The 20638-nt window shown below is 49.9% G+C and overlaps 1 protein-coding gene across 3 annotated transcripts in view; it reads left to right on the top strand.

The window, feature by feature from the left end:
- LOC135900828 (protein gooseberry-like) overlaps window positions 1-20638 on the top strand; it is a 51752-nt gene that overhangs the window by 8506 nt on the left and 22608 nt on the right. For 2 of the 3 annotated variants that reach the window (XM_070533152.1, XM_070533150.1), the window contains exons 2-4: window positions 8027-8199; window positions 9055-9201; window positions 9931-10093. In XM_070533152.1, coding sequence (XP_070389253.1) covers window positions 8027-8199; window positions 9055-9201; window positions 9931-10093 — 483 coding nt within the window. The remainder of the gene's footprint in view (window positions 1-8026; window positions 8200-9054; window positions 9202-9930; window positions 10094-20638) is intronic. The other variant, XM_070533151.1, reaches the window with a different exon arrangement.

Below are 20638 nucleotides of genomic sequence, written 5' to 3'. Positions count from 1 at the left end.
GTGACGAAATATGTGATAGTGAATTCGTTCCACTTGACCACAGTGCACGTATTTAGAAAAGACAGGTCCACCATGAAGACGTCGGATATATGTTAGTTGCTCTGTGCAGACCTCATAGTACTCGTGTTGATGTCTTGGACGATTTTAAACAGTATAGATGAGGGAGCATGTGAAACCCTATGGCCGCATTATCATTTCAAGATATTTTAATTTACCAACTTTTGATTGGGAAAACCATGTACCTCGAAAGTGACCATAATATTTTAGATAAGATCATGCTAAACATTATCATTTCATTTATTTATTACACTTGGTGAATACGTATGTTGCACGAGGTCGCGGGATTGGATCCCGGCCACGACGGCCGCATTTAGATGGGGGCGAAATGCGAAAGCACCTTTGTATTAGATTTAAGTGCACGTTAAAAAACCCCCTCAGGCGGTCCAAATTTTCGGAGTCTACCACCATACGGCGCGCCTCATAATCAGAAAGTGGTTTTGGCACGTCAAACCCAATAACTTCATTTTTTTAATGTGCATGTTAGAATTCAGGGTTACTCTAAAACAATCCTGCACCACTTCTTTGTAAGTGGGGCAATACTAGTCAAACCAGATGTGACGTATTTCCCGCGCATCAAATCACGCCTGTATTGTTAATAAATGATGTAAATTCGAACGATAACCGTGATGCAATTCGTCTTTTCAACTACTCCCGTGCCGAGGACTTCTCGATTGTAGACATACTTTCGATTTATTTCCAGAAAGTACCGTAGACGGGCATGAGCTATGTGGGAGCGCTTTCAGGTGTCTTTGCTGTTCATGAGAGCGTTGAGCAGTTTGCATCAACTATTATTAAGAAAAAAAATAACAAGAACCCCTGTATTTCCTGGTATGTAGACGCCGATGAAGTGGTTAAAAAATAAAATCGGGTTATGTTTCACCAAATCGCCAACAAAAGTTTATTTGTGACTCGTCTAAGCCTCGAAACCATATAGAGTCTGCCATATCCATAAAGTAAAACGAATTGATGCGATTTTTGTGCGTTTTTCAAAAGCTCTCGACAAAGTGCCGCACAGTAAACTAACATTTAAACAAATACTTGGCTTAGAAATTCCCGCATCGTTAACTAATAATCGCCACCTCTTTGTTCAATTGAAAAAGCCAACAATCGCGGACCAACTATCACTGAAATCAGGCGTCCCGTAGGGCTCGGTTCGCGGACCGTTTATTTTTCTCATATGTACAAATTATGTCGTAAAGTACGTATGTTAAAGTAAAGGTTTGCGCAGACGACTGTGTCCTGCTCACGGAGGTGAAGAATCAATCGGACTATGCGGTGTCCTTGGATTTTCAGCGTATTGTTCCTTGGTGCGAGCGTTGGCAGACGTGTATAAAAGATCACAAAATTCTTTTTATGCGGATCACTCGTGAATAGAGGGCACTGGGGTTTTATTACCGTTCTAACAGTTTGTTTAATAGTCGCTTAATTTACTCGATAAATGGTTCAGTTGCGCGGTCATCGATATTCGAAAGCGCTTGATATAAATGCAAGACTTCGAGCGAGAGATGACGCGTCTCGCCGATCCTGCAGGCGCCCTTTTCCCGTCGATTCGAAAAGGCTGTGAAAAAATTCGGTTCGGTGGAAAACTCTTAACCGCGGGAACCGCAGACCCCGTCGCTAAGTGCAAACAGCTCCTTCCGTGCACGGCGTGACGAACGAGTTGCGAGGAAGTGCCGCTCCCACCACCTCGGCGGTGGCACGGCTGGGGACGTCGCTTCCTTTCCAATCCCACCCGGACGGCGCCGGACAAATTGAACACTGCTGCATCCAGCTGCTGGAGTGTGTACTGCGTGTGAACTGAAGAAAAAGGCACATGCTTGGCTGCACTATACTTCCGGTACTATAACATCCGCTACCATACTGCAAGGGGAAATCGCGAGTCTTCCTTAGAACAAGGATTTGAAAGAAAAAAGAAAGTAGGTGGGTGTCCACTACACGTATGGCATTTTGTCACCATCGCTTCCGGCTAGAGTGTATACTGAATACCCCATCTTCCGGCGCTTGCTCTTATTTTAAAGACCAACGGGTACACTCGAATTCGTTCTTTGACTATTCCCACCTTCGAAACTTGAGATTAATTTCAGTAGAACTCGGAGTTTGTTGTGTGTTTGTGTGTGTGTCTGTGTCGGCGGGTCCCAGTCGCATGCGCGAGTTCTAACCGCCATCGTGTTTGGAGACCTTTGATCGCACCGGCTATACACGCTTTCGCTAGCCGCAGTCGTTATTGGATTTTCTTGTCGAGAAGGTCTCCTGAAACGGGGCAACGACTGACAAATAAGAAAATGTTTCACTATGAACTTCTTTCTACGTGTCACTACAACATGGCTGTGTCATTAAGCTGTTTCACTGGTAAAGAAGTTGCAATAAAATATACTGTGATGTTCGTTTCTATTCCAGGAAATTTAAAGGATTACTTGGCGCACACCGCTGTCTTGTGTTTGATCAAGTTCCGCAGTAATATTGAGTTTTTCAAGTCGGCATCATTCAGTAAAGCACTCGACATATGTGCCTGTCCGACGCATAAGGAAAATTTAAAAAAAATAAAAGCGCCGTTGTAAGCTCACCTTGCCATCGCGGTAGCGAGCTTCTGCGGGGACGGGGCGTTTCGCCGTCAGTCGAGTTCGAACCAGGCAGATAAGGATTCCAAGTGTTGTACTGAACGATGCGGACCGAAAATTTATCGCTTGGTGCGAGCTCTAGGTGAAGATAGAGCAGTGGTAAGGCGCTAGGTCTTTAAAATTATAACGAAAACGCGGGTACCTGCAAATCTGCACAGCGCGCGCACGCACCAAGTAAGAGAGCACCAAGTGTTTGCGAGCTTTCTATATACGAAATCGGCAAGCTTTCTTGCCATGTCACACTAAATAAGTTCGTACTTGTATATATATTTAGACTCAAGCACTGAAAGACACACAACGATGTGCCTTATCTATAACGTACTTGTGACGTAGCCGAAACACCACTCCGGCTACGTTATCACTAAGATCCGCCGGTCACATGCACTGTGTATAAGAAATGAATGGCTTCTTGGCTTGGTTATTTTAGCTTTTGACAGACTACAGGTTAAGGCACTCATTATCGCCGCTAATGGTCAACATTTTAAAGCTTGAAATGCTTTTAGCTTCCGTTGTCGGCGATCTTCAAGTGACCTTGAGCCAAAAGCCAGAGCCGTTATCCGGGCACTCAAACGAGGACGTCCGGGCAACCAGTCAAAACTTCAGAAAATGCGGTGTCTGGCACCCAACCAATTGTACAGGACCGCATTGCAAATGCTAGTTACTGCCCATGTAAACAAGTTACGAAAAATGTTGCTTCCGAGTTCTTTCTAATGTTTGTTCACAATATCGCTGAAGCTGTAACTTCTAGTACGCTGTAGTTTGCAATTTCCAATAGCGACGTTCAAACGGTAGATATAGGGCACCATGGATACACTTCAGTGTCATCTTTTGGCGCTGAGACAAGGTTGCCTGTTCTCTTTTCAACACCAACGGTCCGTGAGTTCCGCGGCGCGGTTTTTGCGTCGCCTCCTTCGAGAGATGGCGCCACGCTGCGTTTCCAGGCCGGCAGAGTCCAGTGCACCGGAGATGGTTGCGAGTAATCGTCGTAATCGCTCCAACCAATCTGCCTTGTCGGTAGCCATTTCATGCTTACATCTACTCTCGATTACGGGAGAGCCAGCATTCTTTTCACCATGCAGAAGACATTCAAAGTTTTCGAAGAGCACCCACTGCTATATAGCTAGTAATGTTCTTATCGTATCGTAAGCGCATGGAATTGATTGGGACCCATTTGGTCCGTCCATAGTTTTTCGCCCGAATTCGCCCCGAAACGTACAGTTGACGAAATGGATACATTCGCGAAGAGAAGGAAGGGATACGAAGGCACTCGTCCGCGCAGAGAACGCCATCGGAAGGGGAAACAAGCTAGCCTTTGCGCCTGTCGAGCCGCGCAGTGGGGGTTCCGGCAAAAGAGAATGGAAAGCGCGCCTCCTGTCTCGAAGCAACGACGGAGGTTCATTGTAGGCGAACTCAACGGCGTGCGGAGAGAGCTGACCGACCCTTGCTGCCGCAGCCGCCGCCGCCGACAGCGGTTGGTGCGAGAATCGACGCCCGGTTGACCCCTTGAGGCGCGTGGAGCTCCCGGAGAGACGCGCGCGCTTACACACACGCACACACACACACACCCTCGCAGCCCCTTGGTGCAGCTGCATAAGCCTGGCTGCTTCTCTCTCTCTCTCTCTCTCTCTCTCTCTCTCTTGCGCGCGCGTGCCGGCATATTTCACGGTGCGCCACCGCCGCTGCCGAGCGATGAACCCCGCATTCTCCTGTAAGGTGCTCCAAAGACGAAGAACTCGCAGAAGAACGCGCGCGAATACACGGAATGGCATAGCGGAGATGGCGTTATGGATAGTTCCGTGACAGTTTTTCTTTCTCGACGAGGGCCAAAACTCTGCGCGGAAGAGTGTTTTCCGCTTTTCAAAAGTGAAGGATGACTTCGCGCGCCGATCCCGTCTTTCTCCTTACTTCCCCTTTCTCCCCCTATGCCGACAGGCCGCTGCGGAGTTCCGCTGTGAAGTTGCCGCGGTCTTGAGAGGTAAACGACGAACGGCTCATAGACACGAGTAAACAAAGTAAGCAGTTAAGGTCAGGTAGCGGTGGAAAAGTGCTAGACATGGTGGTGCAGTGGACCACTGCGACACATGTTGCTTTTTTTTTTTCTTTCAGTCTACTCTCACAGCGTACGCGGCGAGTACTGGGTGTGGTTGACTGTCTGGTCAAGGCCAATGCCCAGCAGGGAAGCTGTTAGGCCTAACCTATATGCGCCCACAGGCAAACATCCGGCTTCAATCATCACCTCAATCTGCATTTTATTTGCTCACGGCAGCAAGCTGCCTTCCATCAGGACGAATAAAGTTCATTTCAGTCATCTTTCGTTGGCGTTATGAAGTGGCCTTTCTTTGACCGCCCGATGCAACCCAATATCGGCGAGCGTTACTGAGACGGTCAAGGAGGGGGGGGGGGGGGGGGGAGTGTAATGTAATGTATAATTTAAAAAGAGCAGGAGCAAAAGCCTTGGGAAACGTATACTGTCCCTCGTTCGATCCAATCTCGACAATCATGTTAGACTGTCTTGTGATGCGCATTGTCGTAGGGATGCATGCGCACTTGAATACTTCGTTAATTTAGTGGGGTCCCTGCTGGTGAAATCGCCTTTGCTTTCATGAGGAAATCAGTATATATATGAAAGAGGTTTTATGAAGAAAAAGAAAGATAAGACAAAGAATCAAGATTTGTTTGCACAGCTATGTAGGCCAGTCTGCTGTAGAAAACAAGTTCGCAGCGTCTGAGTTTCGCATTTCACTCCTGTGGCCCTTGCCACTCACAAATTAAAAAAAAAACGGCGTAGTAGTAAATTTAAGCGCACGTTTCACTACACGCATGTCCAATCTAGAACCACGAAGGAACACCATGCAGTTCCAATAATGTGCAACGACGTGTTCCCCCTTACCATATTGCATGTCAATGTATGACGCTCATCCTTATCGCATGGATGGGAATAAACGCAATAGAGTGCGCCACATATCTCACGCATGCAGGACCTTGCAACTATAGCACGTGACGATGGAGGGCGTTACGCGGCTAAGTGTATAATTATAGGCAATCGGCGCGGCAGCGATGCAGGGTTTGTAGCCCTCTGTGGTGGAAGGCATATCGGATCACACAACCCCGTGCGATGTGGAGGTGGATATATGCAAACAAAATGCGGAACACCACGATCTTCTCCTTCAGCGCTCTATTTTAGGTCGGCCACTGGCAGGGTCACGTGGCTTGCCGCGTCACCTTTGGTGGCTCCGACGTGTCGCAAAGCAGTGAAGCCCTTGAGACGGGACGTCAGGAAGCATTGCAAGGACCTACAAGTTGAAACCTCTGACTTAATACGCGTGGCAGGCGCCCATGTGCTGCTTTCAAGTCCGACTACTACAAGCATGGCCTGCGAGATTGGGTGGCACGCGCGACAATATCTCGGAGGTCATGCTACAACTATCGCGTAGAAATGCAGGGACGTATACGGGTAAGCATATACGAATAGGAAGACGAACAGCATATGGGCGCCTCAGGACTGAAATCACTTGGTAACGTTGCTCTCGTCCCTGACTTGGAGGGAGGGGAGGGGCACGACTGAAGAGGAAAACCAGGAAGTCAGCGCCGCCGGAAGACGCACATCGTATTGATGACGAGATAAAAAAAAACGGCAATTTAAAAGCATCCATAGCACTGCCGGGGCAGTCGCAAATAAAACGCAGCGCCGCCGTAAGGGCTGCGTCGTGATAAATGCGCCGACTCCAGGAGCTCAATGGCAGCTTCAAACGAACAAACAAAGCGAACGCAAGCACGTCTCGTAACACCTACCAGACCGCTGCACGAAAACCTCACCGCTGTGCGAAAGGAGAAATACCGGCGACGTCCCACAGGGCAACCCGAGAGAGAATTTCGGAACCATTTGAAAGGGGGCCAAACATGCCAGTCGCACCCGTCTCTGTTGCGCCTGTCCTCCGGTTATTGTCACAGTCCCGCTCGCGCGAATCTACTGTATACATGGACGCGAGCAAGGCACCAAACGGCCAGCCAGGCCGTGGAAGCTCGCCGCAGATTGATGATCTCGAGAAAGCGAACGCTGCCGCTTGATAAATACCGCCGCGATGTCAGCGCGAGGCGCCCGCACGCACGCGCGCGACCCAGGGACCGGTTCAGCGACCGCGCACGAGTCTCCTCACGGATAGTGCTTGCGCCTGCCCCGTGAGGGCGCTTGAAGCGCTCCTGCAAAAGAAATTTAACGAAGAAGAAGACACATGTACTGTGTGTGGCGAATATGTAGAAACAATGGAACACCTCATACTAAAATGTGATGGTATCAATCCCGATGTCGATGCGGCCACAGTCACCCTTCCTGAGGCCCTAGGGTTCAGAGATAATGATAGTCATGTAAATAAATGTGCGGTGGAAATTAGCAAAAGGCGATCGGAGGATTGGTGGCTCAAAAGCAGAGAGGTGACATAAGGTTAAAAGGGTAGGAAGACGTATTTAAAGAAAATCGAGAAATTCAATAACACACAACACAGATAAAAATAAAAGGCAAAATAAAAATCTGAGCATGGTGGCAACTGCCATCGCCCCGTTTCAAAGGGGACGCTCCTACCTTCCATCCATCCATCCATCCACTCGGTCTATACTAGAGTTACTGTATATACTACCTTTGGTAGCGTATACAGTAACTCTATAGTCTATACAATCCATTGTCGACACTCCGTGGGCTCGTTGGACGTCTCAAAACCGAAAACAGGACTTTAAAAAAAAGATTGTTGAACTGTATAATCGAAAAAGATTTAGCAGATCTTCGCCAACTCTTATTAGGGAAGACAGAGAACACCATTAGCTAAGTATGGATCCTAAAGACCCGCAGCCATTGCCGTATGCAGTCTTTCGCCCATCCCGGAGAGATCGCTCAAGTTTTTCAGAAGCTTACGACGAAGACTTGCATAAACTTCGAGAAGAGCTATTCGCTGGCTGACACCGCGCCCGCCCGCTCTTCGTTTATCGCAACATTGGTATAGTCGCAGGCGTTATGGATTTAACGTGACTCTTTGGGAGTCTCGCCACTGTGTACACAAGCTCCACTTGCTTCATGCCGCAATGTTTCACCTCCACACGTTTTTCCCGGACGCCGTGGCGCTCGTTTGAAAACAGCCCCACGGTCCTTGTTTAACAGCTGACGCTTTCACGAACCGCTTGAACACGCGTGTGTGCATGAGTAGAAGGTCAGACTTTTGCTGAAAATGCTCTTGATTACACTGTAAAATATCAGTATAGGCATCAACAGCGAAGACTTAAGCCAAGCCATGAAAATGACCTTAGACACTCAAACACCTTTCCTTTATTTCCTTTTTTCCGCTCGCATTGGTATACAGGTCAGGGACGCGTGAACCAGCTGGGTGGCGTGTTCATCAACGGCCGGCCGCTGCCCAACCACATTCGGCTCAAGATCGTCGAAATGGCCGCTGCCGGGGTCAGGCCTTGCATGATCTCCAGGCAACTCAGGGTGTCACACGGGTGCGTCTCCAAGATACTCAACCGTTACCAGGTGAGTGTAACCGCTGTTATTGAGTAAGCATTGGGAATGTCATAGCGGGGAAATGCTGTATGTGTGCGAGGTCTGGGAAGCCAGTCACGTGGTATAGGTAGAAAGGGGACGCGAGAGCTTAGAAGAGCGTGTATATGCCAATCTCTTACCAATGGAGATAGCGCGGCGCCGTTTTCCCATCCACTTCCCGAGGTATACTATGTTTATATACAACTAACCCTGGGAGTGTTAGCCAGCGCCACCACTCATGGCCTTGGCGGCGGATGTGGAACAACCTTTCTGCTGCAGGCGTCACGCCTATGTGAACTTTTTAGGTGGAAACAACTGGTCCACCAACCCCCACATGCTACGTGAAAGCATCAAAGCTGCCGCATATTCGAGGCCCTCGATATGTAATTAATGAGAAGAAAGGAAACTAAAGGGCCCGATTTTCCTTAATATCCTAAGAAGCCAACAAACAATGGCACCAAGGAAGGTGTCGTTGTTTCTTACATTACAAGCATGTAATCAATAGTATTAATACCCCTCTTCCATTCACCAGTCGACTCCACGCATGCAGTATTTCTTTCTTTTTACTTCGATTAGAAATAGGTAAATATTCGATTCGATATTCGGAGGTCGTGTTTCTCGAATATTCGAATGTTCTCGATTGGAATGGAAAATTGCACAATTCGAACTCCCATTGTGCTATAGTGCGTCTCGCGTACGTGTGTTTGTATACGTGCTTTCTTTCTTTCTTTCTTTCTTTCTTCCTTTCTTTCTTTCTTTCTTTCACCTCTCTATTACGCCTGCAGTAACATGCCAAGTCCGTCTTCATGTGCTATATATTACCCACGTGTCACCTGTGTACCGCAGGAAACGGGGAGCATCCGTCCCGGGGTGATAGGCGGCAGCAAGCCCCGTGTGGCGACCCCCGACGTCGAGCAGAGGATCGAGCAGTACAAGAAGGAAAACCCGAGCATCTTCTCGTGGGAGATCCGCGACAGGCTCATCAAGGTACGTGTGAGTAGAGCAAGTTGCTATACGCGCCTCGTCTATATACCTGTCGCGTTATCGCCAACCTTCAGTCATGCCGTTCCACCTCGACGCTCGACTGCAAGTTATTGTAGCCACAGCAAAGCTTATTATACTGACCTGATTCGACAATAATTTGCTTATCGGGAGCACGGACTCGTACTGTCTTGTGAAACACAGGGCGAGTGACTAGAAGGCGAGAAATGACAAGCGTGTATAGCCCCATCCAACTGTTTTCGTTCGAAACAAAAAATGATCATGCGTAATAAGTGCTGCGTGATTTGTCGATATAATCAAAGCTGACGCGGCACCTAAAAAGCAAGGGAAAGGAAGAGACGAGGCTCTGAATCTGGCTAACAGGAAACAGAAGAAAACGCCTTGTGCTCTGTAGTTAAGATAACCGACGTCACGCTTGCATACTTTTTTTTATGAAAACAATAGGATGGCGATGCATTGGCTTTTGGACTTTTGTATGCAGATCCCACTTTCTTTATCGTTCAGTTGCTGAATGAGTGAATAAATATGCATATCAATAATTGAGCGAAAGAGCGAATTAACCTACAAATAAATGAATCAATTGACGCTCACTCGTGGAGGCGTAACTGGAAATGCAAACGCGATAAAGTGTATAGAATGATTCTATATACACCGCGACAATTCTACCCCCCACGCAAGCTTGCGTTCGTGCGTCACAGCTTAGCGTGGTCGCTACCGCAGGACGGCGTGTGCGACAAGACTTCGGCGCCCAGTGTGAGCTCCATCAGCCGTGTGCTGCGGGGAAGCCGATACACCGGCAGCCCGGACGACTCGCCGCAACGTGGCGGCAGTGACGGCGAATGCGCCAAGAAGGCCGACCACAGCATCGACGGCATCCTCGGAGGTCAGTGCACCGCCCATGCTCCGTGAATTCGCTACGTATATAGTTATTTGACCACGCGATATAACGAGAGCGTAAAACCACTTGCGTGAGTGCTCAGAACGCTTTGCAGAAGGCTTAGTATGCGTGCCCGTTGAATGCCGTAGCATTAAGTGGGCTAACAGTCTCGCAGGAACCACAAGCGTGATCGAGAAGACTGTCTTCTCTCTTGTATTCTTTCGTGGTTTTAATGCGACCTGCGGGGCTTTTATTTTTTCTGTTACTATACTGTCGCACTGTATTCTTTGTCGTTGATTTACATTCGTCGTTGCGATCTGTCATCTTGTTCTTTCTTCCTTTTTTTCTCTTTCCTTGTCTTATCATAACCTTGCTTCTGTCCCCTCTTTCCTAAAGAGTAGGCAGGCATTGTGCTCCTCTCAGTTGCTAGCCTGCTCCCGTATTTCTCTCTCAGCCCAATGTATGTATGTTTTTTATAATACATAATAATAACGATAATAATAATATAGTTTTCAAGTTAATTCACTATAGTCGCTTGGTTTGGTACGTTACGAAAAAAAGCGAAGCTCTTAAAGAGTGCAAACAGACCGATTTACATAATGGGTGTCGATTATAATCAATATCACTTATTCAGCTAATACTGCCGTCTCCGTGTCCCCATTTTGCGCATGCACCTATAGTGCCCGTCACCGCTTTTTTGTCGTGAAACCAAAAATAAAATGTTTTCTTTTGGCGGTTCTCGTCAAGAGCTTACAGAAAGCTTTTCATCTACATCTCCAAGTGAGCTTTCACATCGGGAACGAATTCTTCGATGCTGCTGCGCAACGTTCTCCTTTATTTCCTTTAAATTGTGCCAGCAATATCTTATACCCAAGTACTCGCTTCCTAAGAAATTAAATGCGTCCCTACACAACTTCATTTTTAGATAATACATCTTTTTTTTCTGCAAGTATAATCTGTAGAATTATCGACTATATATACTAATTCGGCAAACGAATACTACGGTTATAACAGCGGACGTTATCAGCCGTGCAAAACAAAAGAACCGAAGCGGGCGAAACGCAGCTCTGGGTCGTTGCACGCGCTGGGACCCACTCATATTTCTTGCGTACCCTAAGTCGGGTGCGGCTTCTATTTTCAAAGCACTAACGCGTATGTAATCTTACCCTAATAAACTGCGCATCTCACGGCGGCTATACTTCAATCAATCGTCCCAGTCCCCTCGCCTCTTCACGCCGTGAAAATCGCCCGCGTCTTCAGATCGACTCCGATCGCGCAATAATCGGAGATTATAACGTCGCTCCAAAGCCAAACACGAAGGCGCCTGACAACGCTCTCCCCCCTTTCTTTCTCAAAGCATGACGGGCGTACAGAAGGAAGCGTTGAACGTATCTAATCACGAGGATAACGACTCATGAAAAAAAGAAAGGGGAGGGAATCACTCCCATCGTCTTCGCGCTTGTTTCCTATGTGAACCACCCCACGTAATCGCAAGGACCATGACAAGGAACCAGCCCCGATGCGCTCAATACACGCACGCCCGGGGACGACGACACACGACGCGATTCGCCAAATCAACCGGAAAGAAAGAGTCCTTCTTCGTCGGGATCTAGAATGCGCGCCGAACGACTCTAAAATCGCGCCGCGAGCACCGGAAACTCCGGAGCGAAGAAATCCAGTTGGGCATGCCGCAGTTGCGCCTCGAAACGTGCTGCCGTGTCCGAATCGCGCTTGAAGCGTCTCCAAACGGATTTGTAGGTCTCGCCGCATCTTCCACATTCGCGCTGGCGCCGGTCGGGCGAGGAGGAGAGGAATCATTCTCTGTATATGCAGATACGGCGAGCATAATGTTCCAAAGCCTATACGGTCCCGACCTTTACAAAGGGAGAGCCTTCAAAGGAGCAAAATAAGCTATAAAGAAAACGAAAGGACGACCAAGCAGCCTTAGAGAGACAGACAGAGAGAGAGAGAGAGAGAGAGCTAGGCATGTCACATGGCAACAACACTGGGGAACTAGGTGCTTAACGCGAGGAGACAATACGTTGGAAACGATGGGAGCGCAGAAAAAAGGGATCGTCTCTGCTACGGTTGTGCTCGGCCTGTCGGCTTGGCTGGGCTCGGCTATACGGGAGCGCATATAGGGAGCTAGAAAGCATAGAAAGATGCTTTGCGGAGAGATCGGCCGTAAATAGAAGATTGGACGCGCCTAAATGGCGCGCCAACAAAGGCCGGGGCGCTAGCTGTAACCGAACGGAACAGAAAGCCGCGTGGCAAAGGCCGCACCAGTCGTGATCTAACAACAAAAGAACTGCAGAGAGGCCGAGCGTCGTCCGTGCAGGAAGCGCTTGAATGTCTCATATCAGACACAGCGTTCGGGCACGGCCGAACAGATGCTGCAGTACGCACCCCCGGTGCGGATGGCGCGTACAGAGGTACACCGTACACGAGGCTTCTTGTTATAAGGAGCAAAAATGAAGAGGGGAGAAGAAGGAAGCGTTAACGATGAACGTGATGGAAAACGATAAATAAAGTAAAAGAGAAAGAACGAAAAAAAAAGCCATGCAGCAGTCAGTGGTGACTCTGCGTGTAGCCCTATGGCAGCGTGAAGTCGAGCCATGGAGTCAAGCCGCGGATGTACACGAGAGAGAGAGGGAGAGAAGGGGTGGCTAGAAAGAGGGAAAGAGACAAGACTACGCGATCGTACATGGCCGGCCGTGGCGGGCACATCTGCGAAATTCGGCACACACCATCTCCACTGAATTCAGAGAAGGGGCGCCCGGAGCGCAATCAGCTATAGCGAATCGCGCGCTCCCCCTGCGAATCGCGTGAATAACAGCGTTCGTTGGCTCGGTATAGCGAGAGAGAGAGAAAGAGAGAGAGGAAAGAAGAATGGAAAGGGCATGGGATATCCCTGCGAGTCCCGGCGAAATCGTGGGGAATCGAGGGAAAGAAGGGTAGAAGGTGGAAGAAGGAAAGAGGAGAGGGCACGCGCGACATAAGAGCGGCGGCTAGGGAGGGTTGTTCCGCCTGATTATGAGCGCGAAGGGAGCCCAGTGTTACCGCGGTGGCAACGGCGGCGGCGTAGACCGTGGAGCCGACGTCTAGCCACGCTCAGCAGACGTCCGAATCAAAGGACCGAGGACCCCCCTCCGCCCCCCCCCCTACTAACACCAAAAATAAACGCTATGGCGCATAGGGGGGCCTTCTGCTTGGAACATTGAACGCGTTGCACACGGCAGCAGCCACGGCCACCCCAGAGCAGACGACGCCACACCTCTGCGATCTGTCCGCGCGAGCGCCATTTTTTGTTACACGACACGTTTTCACGATGTTGGCGGACCCCCCACACCTTCGCTGAGAATAAAGGCCACGCTGGCGAGTATTGACGGCAGCGGCACAGGCCCCTGGTGTTACGCTCATCCTACCAGCACGTCCAAGTGGGGCCGTGCCCGCGCGCGAGGCTGACGAAGCGTGCAAAACCGCGGAGCCAGTCCGCCGTGAGCCGCATGGCCAAACGATCCCACAGCGCCGGTTATCCACGGCACCGCTTTGTTTCCTTTGCTCGATCCCGTTTGAGGGACAAGCCACTCGCGCGTAACGAGGAAAGGGAAGATGACTGAATTTGGGCGGCGTCTGTAACGACCCTGCGGCCTGATGGAGCTGCGTCTGGGAAAGGTTCGGCTGTATGGTAGGTTGTTCAACAGCCCCCCTCCCCCCGCATCCTATTTCTTTTTTCCCTATTCACCGCAGTGTCATATCCAACCGGCATTAGTGGTTGACGCGGCTCCTCGATTCCTTATCAAGCACGCCATTCGTTCCCACGCATTGGGCCTCGGGCCGACGAATACCGAAACTGGATTTCAGAAAGCAGGGCCTTCATATAATGCAATCGATCTCCCTGACTTTCCTCTCTCTCTCTCTCTCTCTCTCTCTCTCTCTCTCTCTCTCTCTCTCTCTCTCATTCCAGTGGTTACTCCTTTTAGCGCTTCTACACTGGTCCGACCGGCACTATATCCCTTACATTATCACCAAGAGCGGCCCGTCGTGAACGGTACAGTTGATGACAAAGGTATAAAACCGAGAGAAAGGAATCACAGCACCTTATACTAGCCCAGCTGCTTCTCTCCGGTCAAGCGCCTCTCCCTTGCAGTCAAATAAGCTTCAGTGGCCGAGGTGCCTCTTTAACGCCGCGGCGACGTGCTCGAAACAAAAAGGATTCTCACCTTCAGCACCTACCTCGGCACTGCAAAAGCTTCGACACGCGGGAGTCCCGAATGGTAAAACACGCGGTGACAGCGATTCGCGCGTTAATACGCGCCCGAGGAAGCGCGGATCGCCCGGTCCTGCGGTTCGAGCATCGCCGGTTGCCGCGCGCCGTTATTTACGGCACGAAGCAGATAGAATTCACGCTGGGCGCAACGTATATATACTCTCGCGTGCGTGCCGGTAATGGGCCGTACGTCAGGGCGCATCGGCTTCAAAGGGATTCGCCGAGAGCCCGCGCCGCCACCAGGTGAAGCCGTCGCGCTCGGCTGCGGCTCGTAAAATATCTGCACCCCGGCGCGCGATATGGGATTATGGCGCGAGTCCGCCACGGTTACCGCTCGTGGAGGAAGGGGGGCCCTCTGTTACGTTGCCCAAGGGAACGAACGAACGGACTGGCTGACTGACTGACTGCGCAAAACGCGCGCTCTGCGGGGATGGCCGAGTGGATCGTATAAAAGAATCTCGCGGCGCCGGGCCACGCTACTCTGTTGCCGTCACGTATGTGTACGGAACGACCTGAAGGCCGTAATGTACGCATCTGTATACGGGCCTCTTTCTCGCCTGCGTCGTGGCGTCGCTTCTTTTGCACGTGTTTGTGAAGCGTCCTCCTCACTATAAGGTTGCGTTAGGGTGATGGTGGTGGTGTGGTGGCAGAGGCCGGGACGCCATGCCTAACGAGCCCGAAAGTCAACGACGTACGAGGTGGGTTGCCTAACCCATAGCGTTCTTATTTGTTTGTGGTTGATAGAAGAAAGGAGGGAGACGGAAAATTATACTACAGCAGCAGCCGGTATACCGGCTGCGGCTGTAGTAGAAATTTCCGTCTACCTCCTTTCTTCTATCAGCCACAAACAAATAAGATATAGCTGGCTCCGATGGCTGAACATCGGCCAGTAAGGGGAAGAGCAATTGTGAGTTAAAAAAAAAAACAAGTGAGGCCGAATATGAGACAGTATACCGAATAGCAGAATAGCCAGGATAAGAAAAGTAAGAAGTGGATCATTTGAATACTTGCAATATTCGCAAAAGTTGCGGAAAGTCCATCGCGCTAGGATGGGTCGACTTGGAAACGACTCCTCGGGACCACCGACCGGGACTCGCCAATTCACAGCTCCAGCCAACGCACTTCCGAACTTGCTGCATGGTCTGCGGTTTCAACAAGGGCAGCGTGATACAGAATTCAACTTCCCCAGAGTGAAAGACAGGGAGAGACACGAAAAGGGAAATGTAGGGAGGTTATACTAAGGACGTGCCCGGTTGGCTACCGTACACTGGGGGAGGGGGAAATGGGAAGATAAGAAGAGGGAAGAAAATTAATAAATAGGCAGTCATTCGCCGAGTCAGTCGCAGAAGAATGCCTACTTTCACAAGCGCTCGTACAGTTCAGTATATAGCCTTCAAGAATTGCAGAAAGGCTTTTGTGGCCTTACGCATGCAAGAATGCGTAGGCCATGGTCCCAGGATCTTTTCTTCCCAGAACACTCTATTATCTAATCGGCTGAGTCTATCTTGCAGGGTACGTCGTTCAGCGTCAAAGGATGGGCCGTGACACAGAAGATGCTCTAGAGTCTCGCCGCACCCGCACGAGTTGCACGCCGCACTGTAGTCAATTCCTATCAGGAAAGATAAAGGAGCAAGGAAAGGCAGGAAGGTTAACCAGATACACGTCCGGGCTGCTACCCTCCACAGGAGAAGAGGGTAAAATGGTGAAAATAGAGAAATGGGAAGAGAGATCACTATAGTTGCGCGCATACTTGAAGGTGCACACCAGTTACGTCTATGAAGGGTCGCAGACCTGTCGAACTTCAAGTATACTCTAGAAGCTCCGCGGTTGCTTTCTTCTCTAGCGACACCCCGGGAAAGGCGACAAGAGTTCCAGCTGGATCTGAGGCGATGCATAGTAATAACAAAAATTTTAAAAAGCTCGCCCAGATTACATTCCAACGAGCGTCCATGTTAATGCGATGGTCTATTAATGTTATCGCGCTTGGTGACATGTTGTTATACCTTTGCACACGTTAATTGTTAATAGCGAGCACTTTTGTGGCTCGTTTTTCCGTCGTTTTGTTGCGAAATTCTGGCGTTCGGATGCTCCACTACCCATGACGGCAAGTAGAGGTATGATAGTAAAGTACGATACATATCTTCCACATTTGTATATCTTTTTCGGCATCTCGAGTATACGTGATTAATTACAACTCCGGCTCATAGTGTGGCATCCGATCTGAGTTGACCAGATGGAACTTCAAGAAGACCTTTATGAAATGAAGGAAACAGTTGCTTCAGGGTTTGTAGAATACTGTTAAAGTATGCACTGTAACTATACTATACACTGCGTACCAGCTAACATTAACCAAGCTGTTCAAGAAAAAAAGTTTGAAAATCACGGTGCAAGATACGCTGCGAGATACGGTGTTCTTTCGTCAGTCCCCTGACGACCAAACGCAGTATAGTCCTTACAATCGTATCTGGGACCATCTTTTTTTTTAATCCCCCTTTACTCTCTCTCCCTTCTCTCTCTCTCTCTCTCTGAACAGCTTGGCTAATCTTAGCCGGGACACCCTATATCTACCGGGTGTGTCAGCGAACACATTCAAAAAGTTTTCTTGGAATTCCCTGTGGCAGATAGCACAGTTCTAGTCCATGAGCTGGTCTACTCGAAAAGGCGGAAATCACTTGGACAACAAAGTGAAATGCATAATCGACTAATTAACAGGCTCACTAATACAGCTTTTACTGAATACCTTATGGCACATATCGCAATTTACGAAATGGTATGCACACAGCATGCTCCTCAGCAGGAGGGCATGTTGTTGGGCGAGTTGGTACATGCTTGCTTAAATACATAACGTATAGCGCAAGGGCACCATGCCGAAGAAAGACCTACAAGACACACGTGACCCACGCTGCTTTGGCTCTGGCAGAGCCGGTGGTCAGTGCAGCGTGACGGTGCGCGTCCACTTAGCTTCGTCGTTTTTGCAGCCAAACGCGCTAGCTGTGTGCACCTCATGGAAGCCTTCTTACTCTTCTCAAGTTTCGATATCATTTATCACCATAAAAGAGTGCAAGGAATTCGAGACAGACAAGTGCCGGGTCTGGAACTGACGATGAGGAAAACGGGAAGCTGGCAGCACGCCGGTTAGCATGCGTGTATATGAAGGTCTGCAAGTATCAAAAAGATAAAAGGCGCAAGAAAACTGCTGTTGTGCTGGCATCTAAATCATGCTTGAGTGACATCTATAAGTGCAAGCAGCGTCTTTGTGTGGCCCGACATAATTAATTAATGTATCATTCGAGTTGCGCGCGGACTCCCTTCCAAATTGGTTTGGCCCCGACGCCTCCCTTTTCGACGTGAGAGCCAAAGCCTTTGACGGTCCCACAAGAATGCATGCATGTACGGATGTGACAACAGCAGGTGCGCTGCCGCCGAGCAACGTACACGGGAGTGTGCGTTCCCGACGAAACAACGTGTAACCAGTGGCGTAGCTAGGTCGTCTGGCACCCGGGGCCCATAGGTCTTCTGTCACCCCCCTCTCCGGGTGTAGCCGGCGGAAAGAGGGGTGCCTTCAGACGTATATGACACCCCCCCCCCCCTCACTGGCCCCTTGCACCCGGGGCCCACGGCCCCCCGGTCCCCCCTGTTGCTACGCCACTGCGTGTAACGCGAACCGCGGGCTCGTGTTATACGAGGCTGGTCCCCCACTGAAGAACCTTCCGAAACGAGCGCAAGTCAACGTGCACACGTGAAGAAACCGCGGTATGTAGAGAAGGACGGCCACCCGTAAGCCTCTGAACCTGCGGCACTGCCGTATAACGCCGTGTTTTACAACGTTCTCGCCTCTTTAACACAACGCCGTTCATGAAGGCGCGACCATGCACAATGTCGCCGACAATGTTATCCTGTTCGTTTCTTTAGAAAACGCTAATCCCGCGTTATACGATGCCGCTATAGCTGCTGCATCAGCTGGCAGGATTAATTCCGCGGTCTGCCGCTTCCTCGCCCATTCACTTGAAGCCCTCCGCCTGTATAGCTTGCCCCGGCCATCGAAGCACCACGCCGGCGTCGGATAATGCACATAACGCGGCGGCGTGCCTGGACTCCGCGACCTCAACGTAAACAGTAATGTCCCCCTTCTGTGGCGGCGGGCCACGGCAGAGAGGTGAATCCACATTTCCGTCGTCTCTTCGCTCGTATGTGTATTCGCACACACATGTCGGTCGCCACCTGGAAGTCATCCCTGCGGATTTCGCGAGCTCTTTTTTACGGTCGACTTGGTTCGGCCGAGCGTGAGGTTCGCCGCGGACGCGTTTACGCGACTTTTGTGCGCACTCTTGGAGGTTGCGGGGGCCCGTGCCGAAATGACTGCCGTGTCGCCTTGGAGGGTTGCGTAATCCGCGGCGATCGTTTGCGAAGTCGTTCGTCGGCATCAGAAGATCGAAGTGAAAGGAAGCAGTTAGCTAGCTGCGAGGTGTCTTTCTTTATTTATTTCATGCAGTTTGCCGCCGAAATCCGCATGTTCACGTCGTGCGACTGCTATACAATCGTTTAAGGAGCCGTACGTATTCAGCAACGCGGTCTGTGGCTTTGCGCAGTTCATTCTTCTTTGGCCCATTTTGTCTTGGTACGGCGAGGAATGACAGCAAGGCAGCCTTGCTCTGCCTATTGAAATGCAAGCACACCACCTGCAGCGTGGCATGGTTACTGTGGGTTATAAACTTAAAATTTATAAATTTATTTATAAAGAAATATTTAAAAGAAGTAAGAAGGGGAAAAAAAGCAACACATATATTCCATCGCTCTATAATCGAAAGAGAGGGATGCTTTTAGGTTTCTTTAATTCTTTTATCTGGCTTGTTTATAATTTTGCTGCTCGCAACTATATAGTATTTGCCTGGTCTACACTTTGACATATGTGCGAGTCTCGGGGGACAGCGTTATGAGCGAGCCCAGCCTTTTGAAGAGATCTCTCTTGCGCGCTTTGTCCCGCTGTAGCCAAAGTTACAATAACCCTGCACTTGCGTGAGGACAAGACCCGAGGCTACTCAAACACGGCCCGTTTCAACAAGGCAGATTTCACTTAGTCCTAAATAATTGATCGCCGCTCCAAATCCTGACGAAGCCGAGCAATTAAGTGACACCTACGCTTTCTTTAGAAACCAGTTGTAGATGGTCATCCACATATACATCATACACAAGAAGCAAAATAAGCTAGAACTTGATCAGGCATTTCGCCGCTTCAATCGGCAGACATGTAGCGTATGTCGACGCTAGTGTGAGTGATGATCACGTCACCACGGCTATCGCTTGTCCTGAATTATTGTCAGACATCGCAACCTGCTCGTATGCTTGCTCCCCTGCCTGGCCGTCGACACAGGCGGAGCTCTTGGCAATACGAGACGCAGTATCCATCCTCTGTCCGCTGCTTCCGCCGTCTAGGAGACACATTGATATCTTAACCGACTCCTCAGCTGCCATCCGTTGTCTGCGGCGTGTTCTGAATTCCGGCGTTTTGGCACTGGAGATTCAGGACACAGTGGAGAAATTATCCGTTACACTAAGAGTACAATGGATACGTCGCAATGCGCATCCCACACAAGCCTTAGTGGATGCAGCGAGCCACAACAAACCTTCGCGTCCGCTTCAACTGGCCCCCATCTCTCCGGAGACAAGGCTCCTCGCAGAAAAAGAACACCTTCGGCGCGCCACGCGAGCACTTCTCCCACCGCGTGGCACCGACCTCCCTGGCGGCCTAGCGCGCTGGGAAGAGGTCTTGTTACGAAGGTTACGCCTCCGTGTCGCCCTCACCCCTGCGATAACCTGGTCGTGGTCGGCACAGTACCGTGCCTCCATGAGCGATTCCTGCCCCTTCTGTCCCGCTCCTGTCTGCGAGGTGGACATTGGGCACCTCCTCTGGACTTGCCCTTCTCTACATGCCCTCCGCCAGAAACACCTGCTTCGCTGTGGACCACCCCCAGGTCGGCCACCAGACGTAGAAAGTTGGATCTTGGGTCCCCACCACCGGACATTGCTGGACTTCCTCCGCGAATCCGGAGTGTATTTACATGTTTAAACATTTCTTTATGCCAGAAGGCACGCTGTCGCAATAAAAAAAAAAAAAAAAAAAATCGGATAAGGCTTCAAAACGTATTGCACAAACACCGCAAGTTCGATGACAAGGGCAAGGAAATCACCGCACTTGCGCTCGCGGTGCTCCTGAATGCACGTTTGGTCGTATTTTTGTGTTTTATAACTTTTCACACCGTTCACACTCCTATTCAAGATAA

This window comes from Dermacentor albipictus, chromosome 2 (genome assembly GCF_038994185.2).
Source record: "Dermacentor albipictus isolate Rhodes 1998 colony chromosome 2, USDA_Dalb.pri_finalv2, whole genome shotgun sequence".
Classification (NCBI taxonomy): Eukaryota; Metazoa; Arthropoda; class Arachnida; order Ixodida; family Ixodidae; genus Dermacentor; species Dermacentor albipictus.
The sequence above is the reverse complement of the archived record's forward strand: the minus strand, read 5'-3'. Positions and strand labels throughout refer to the sequence as shown.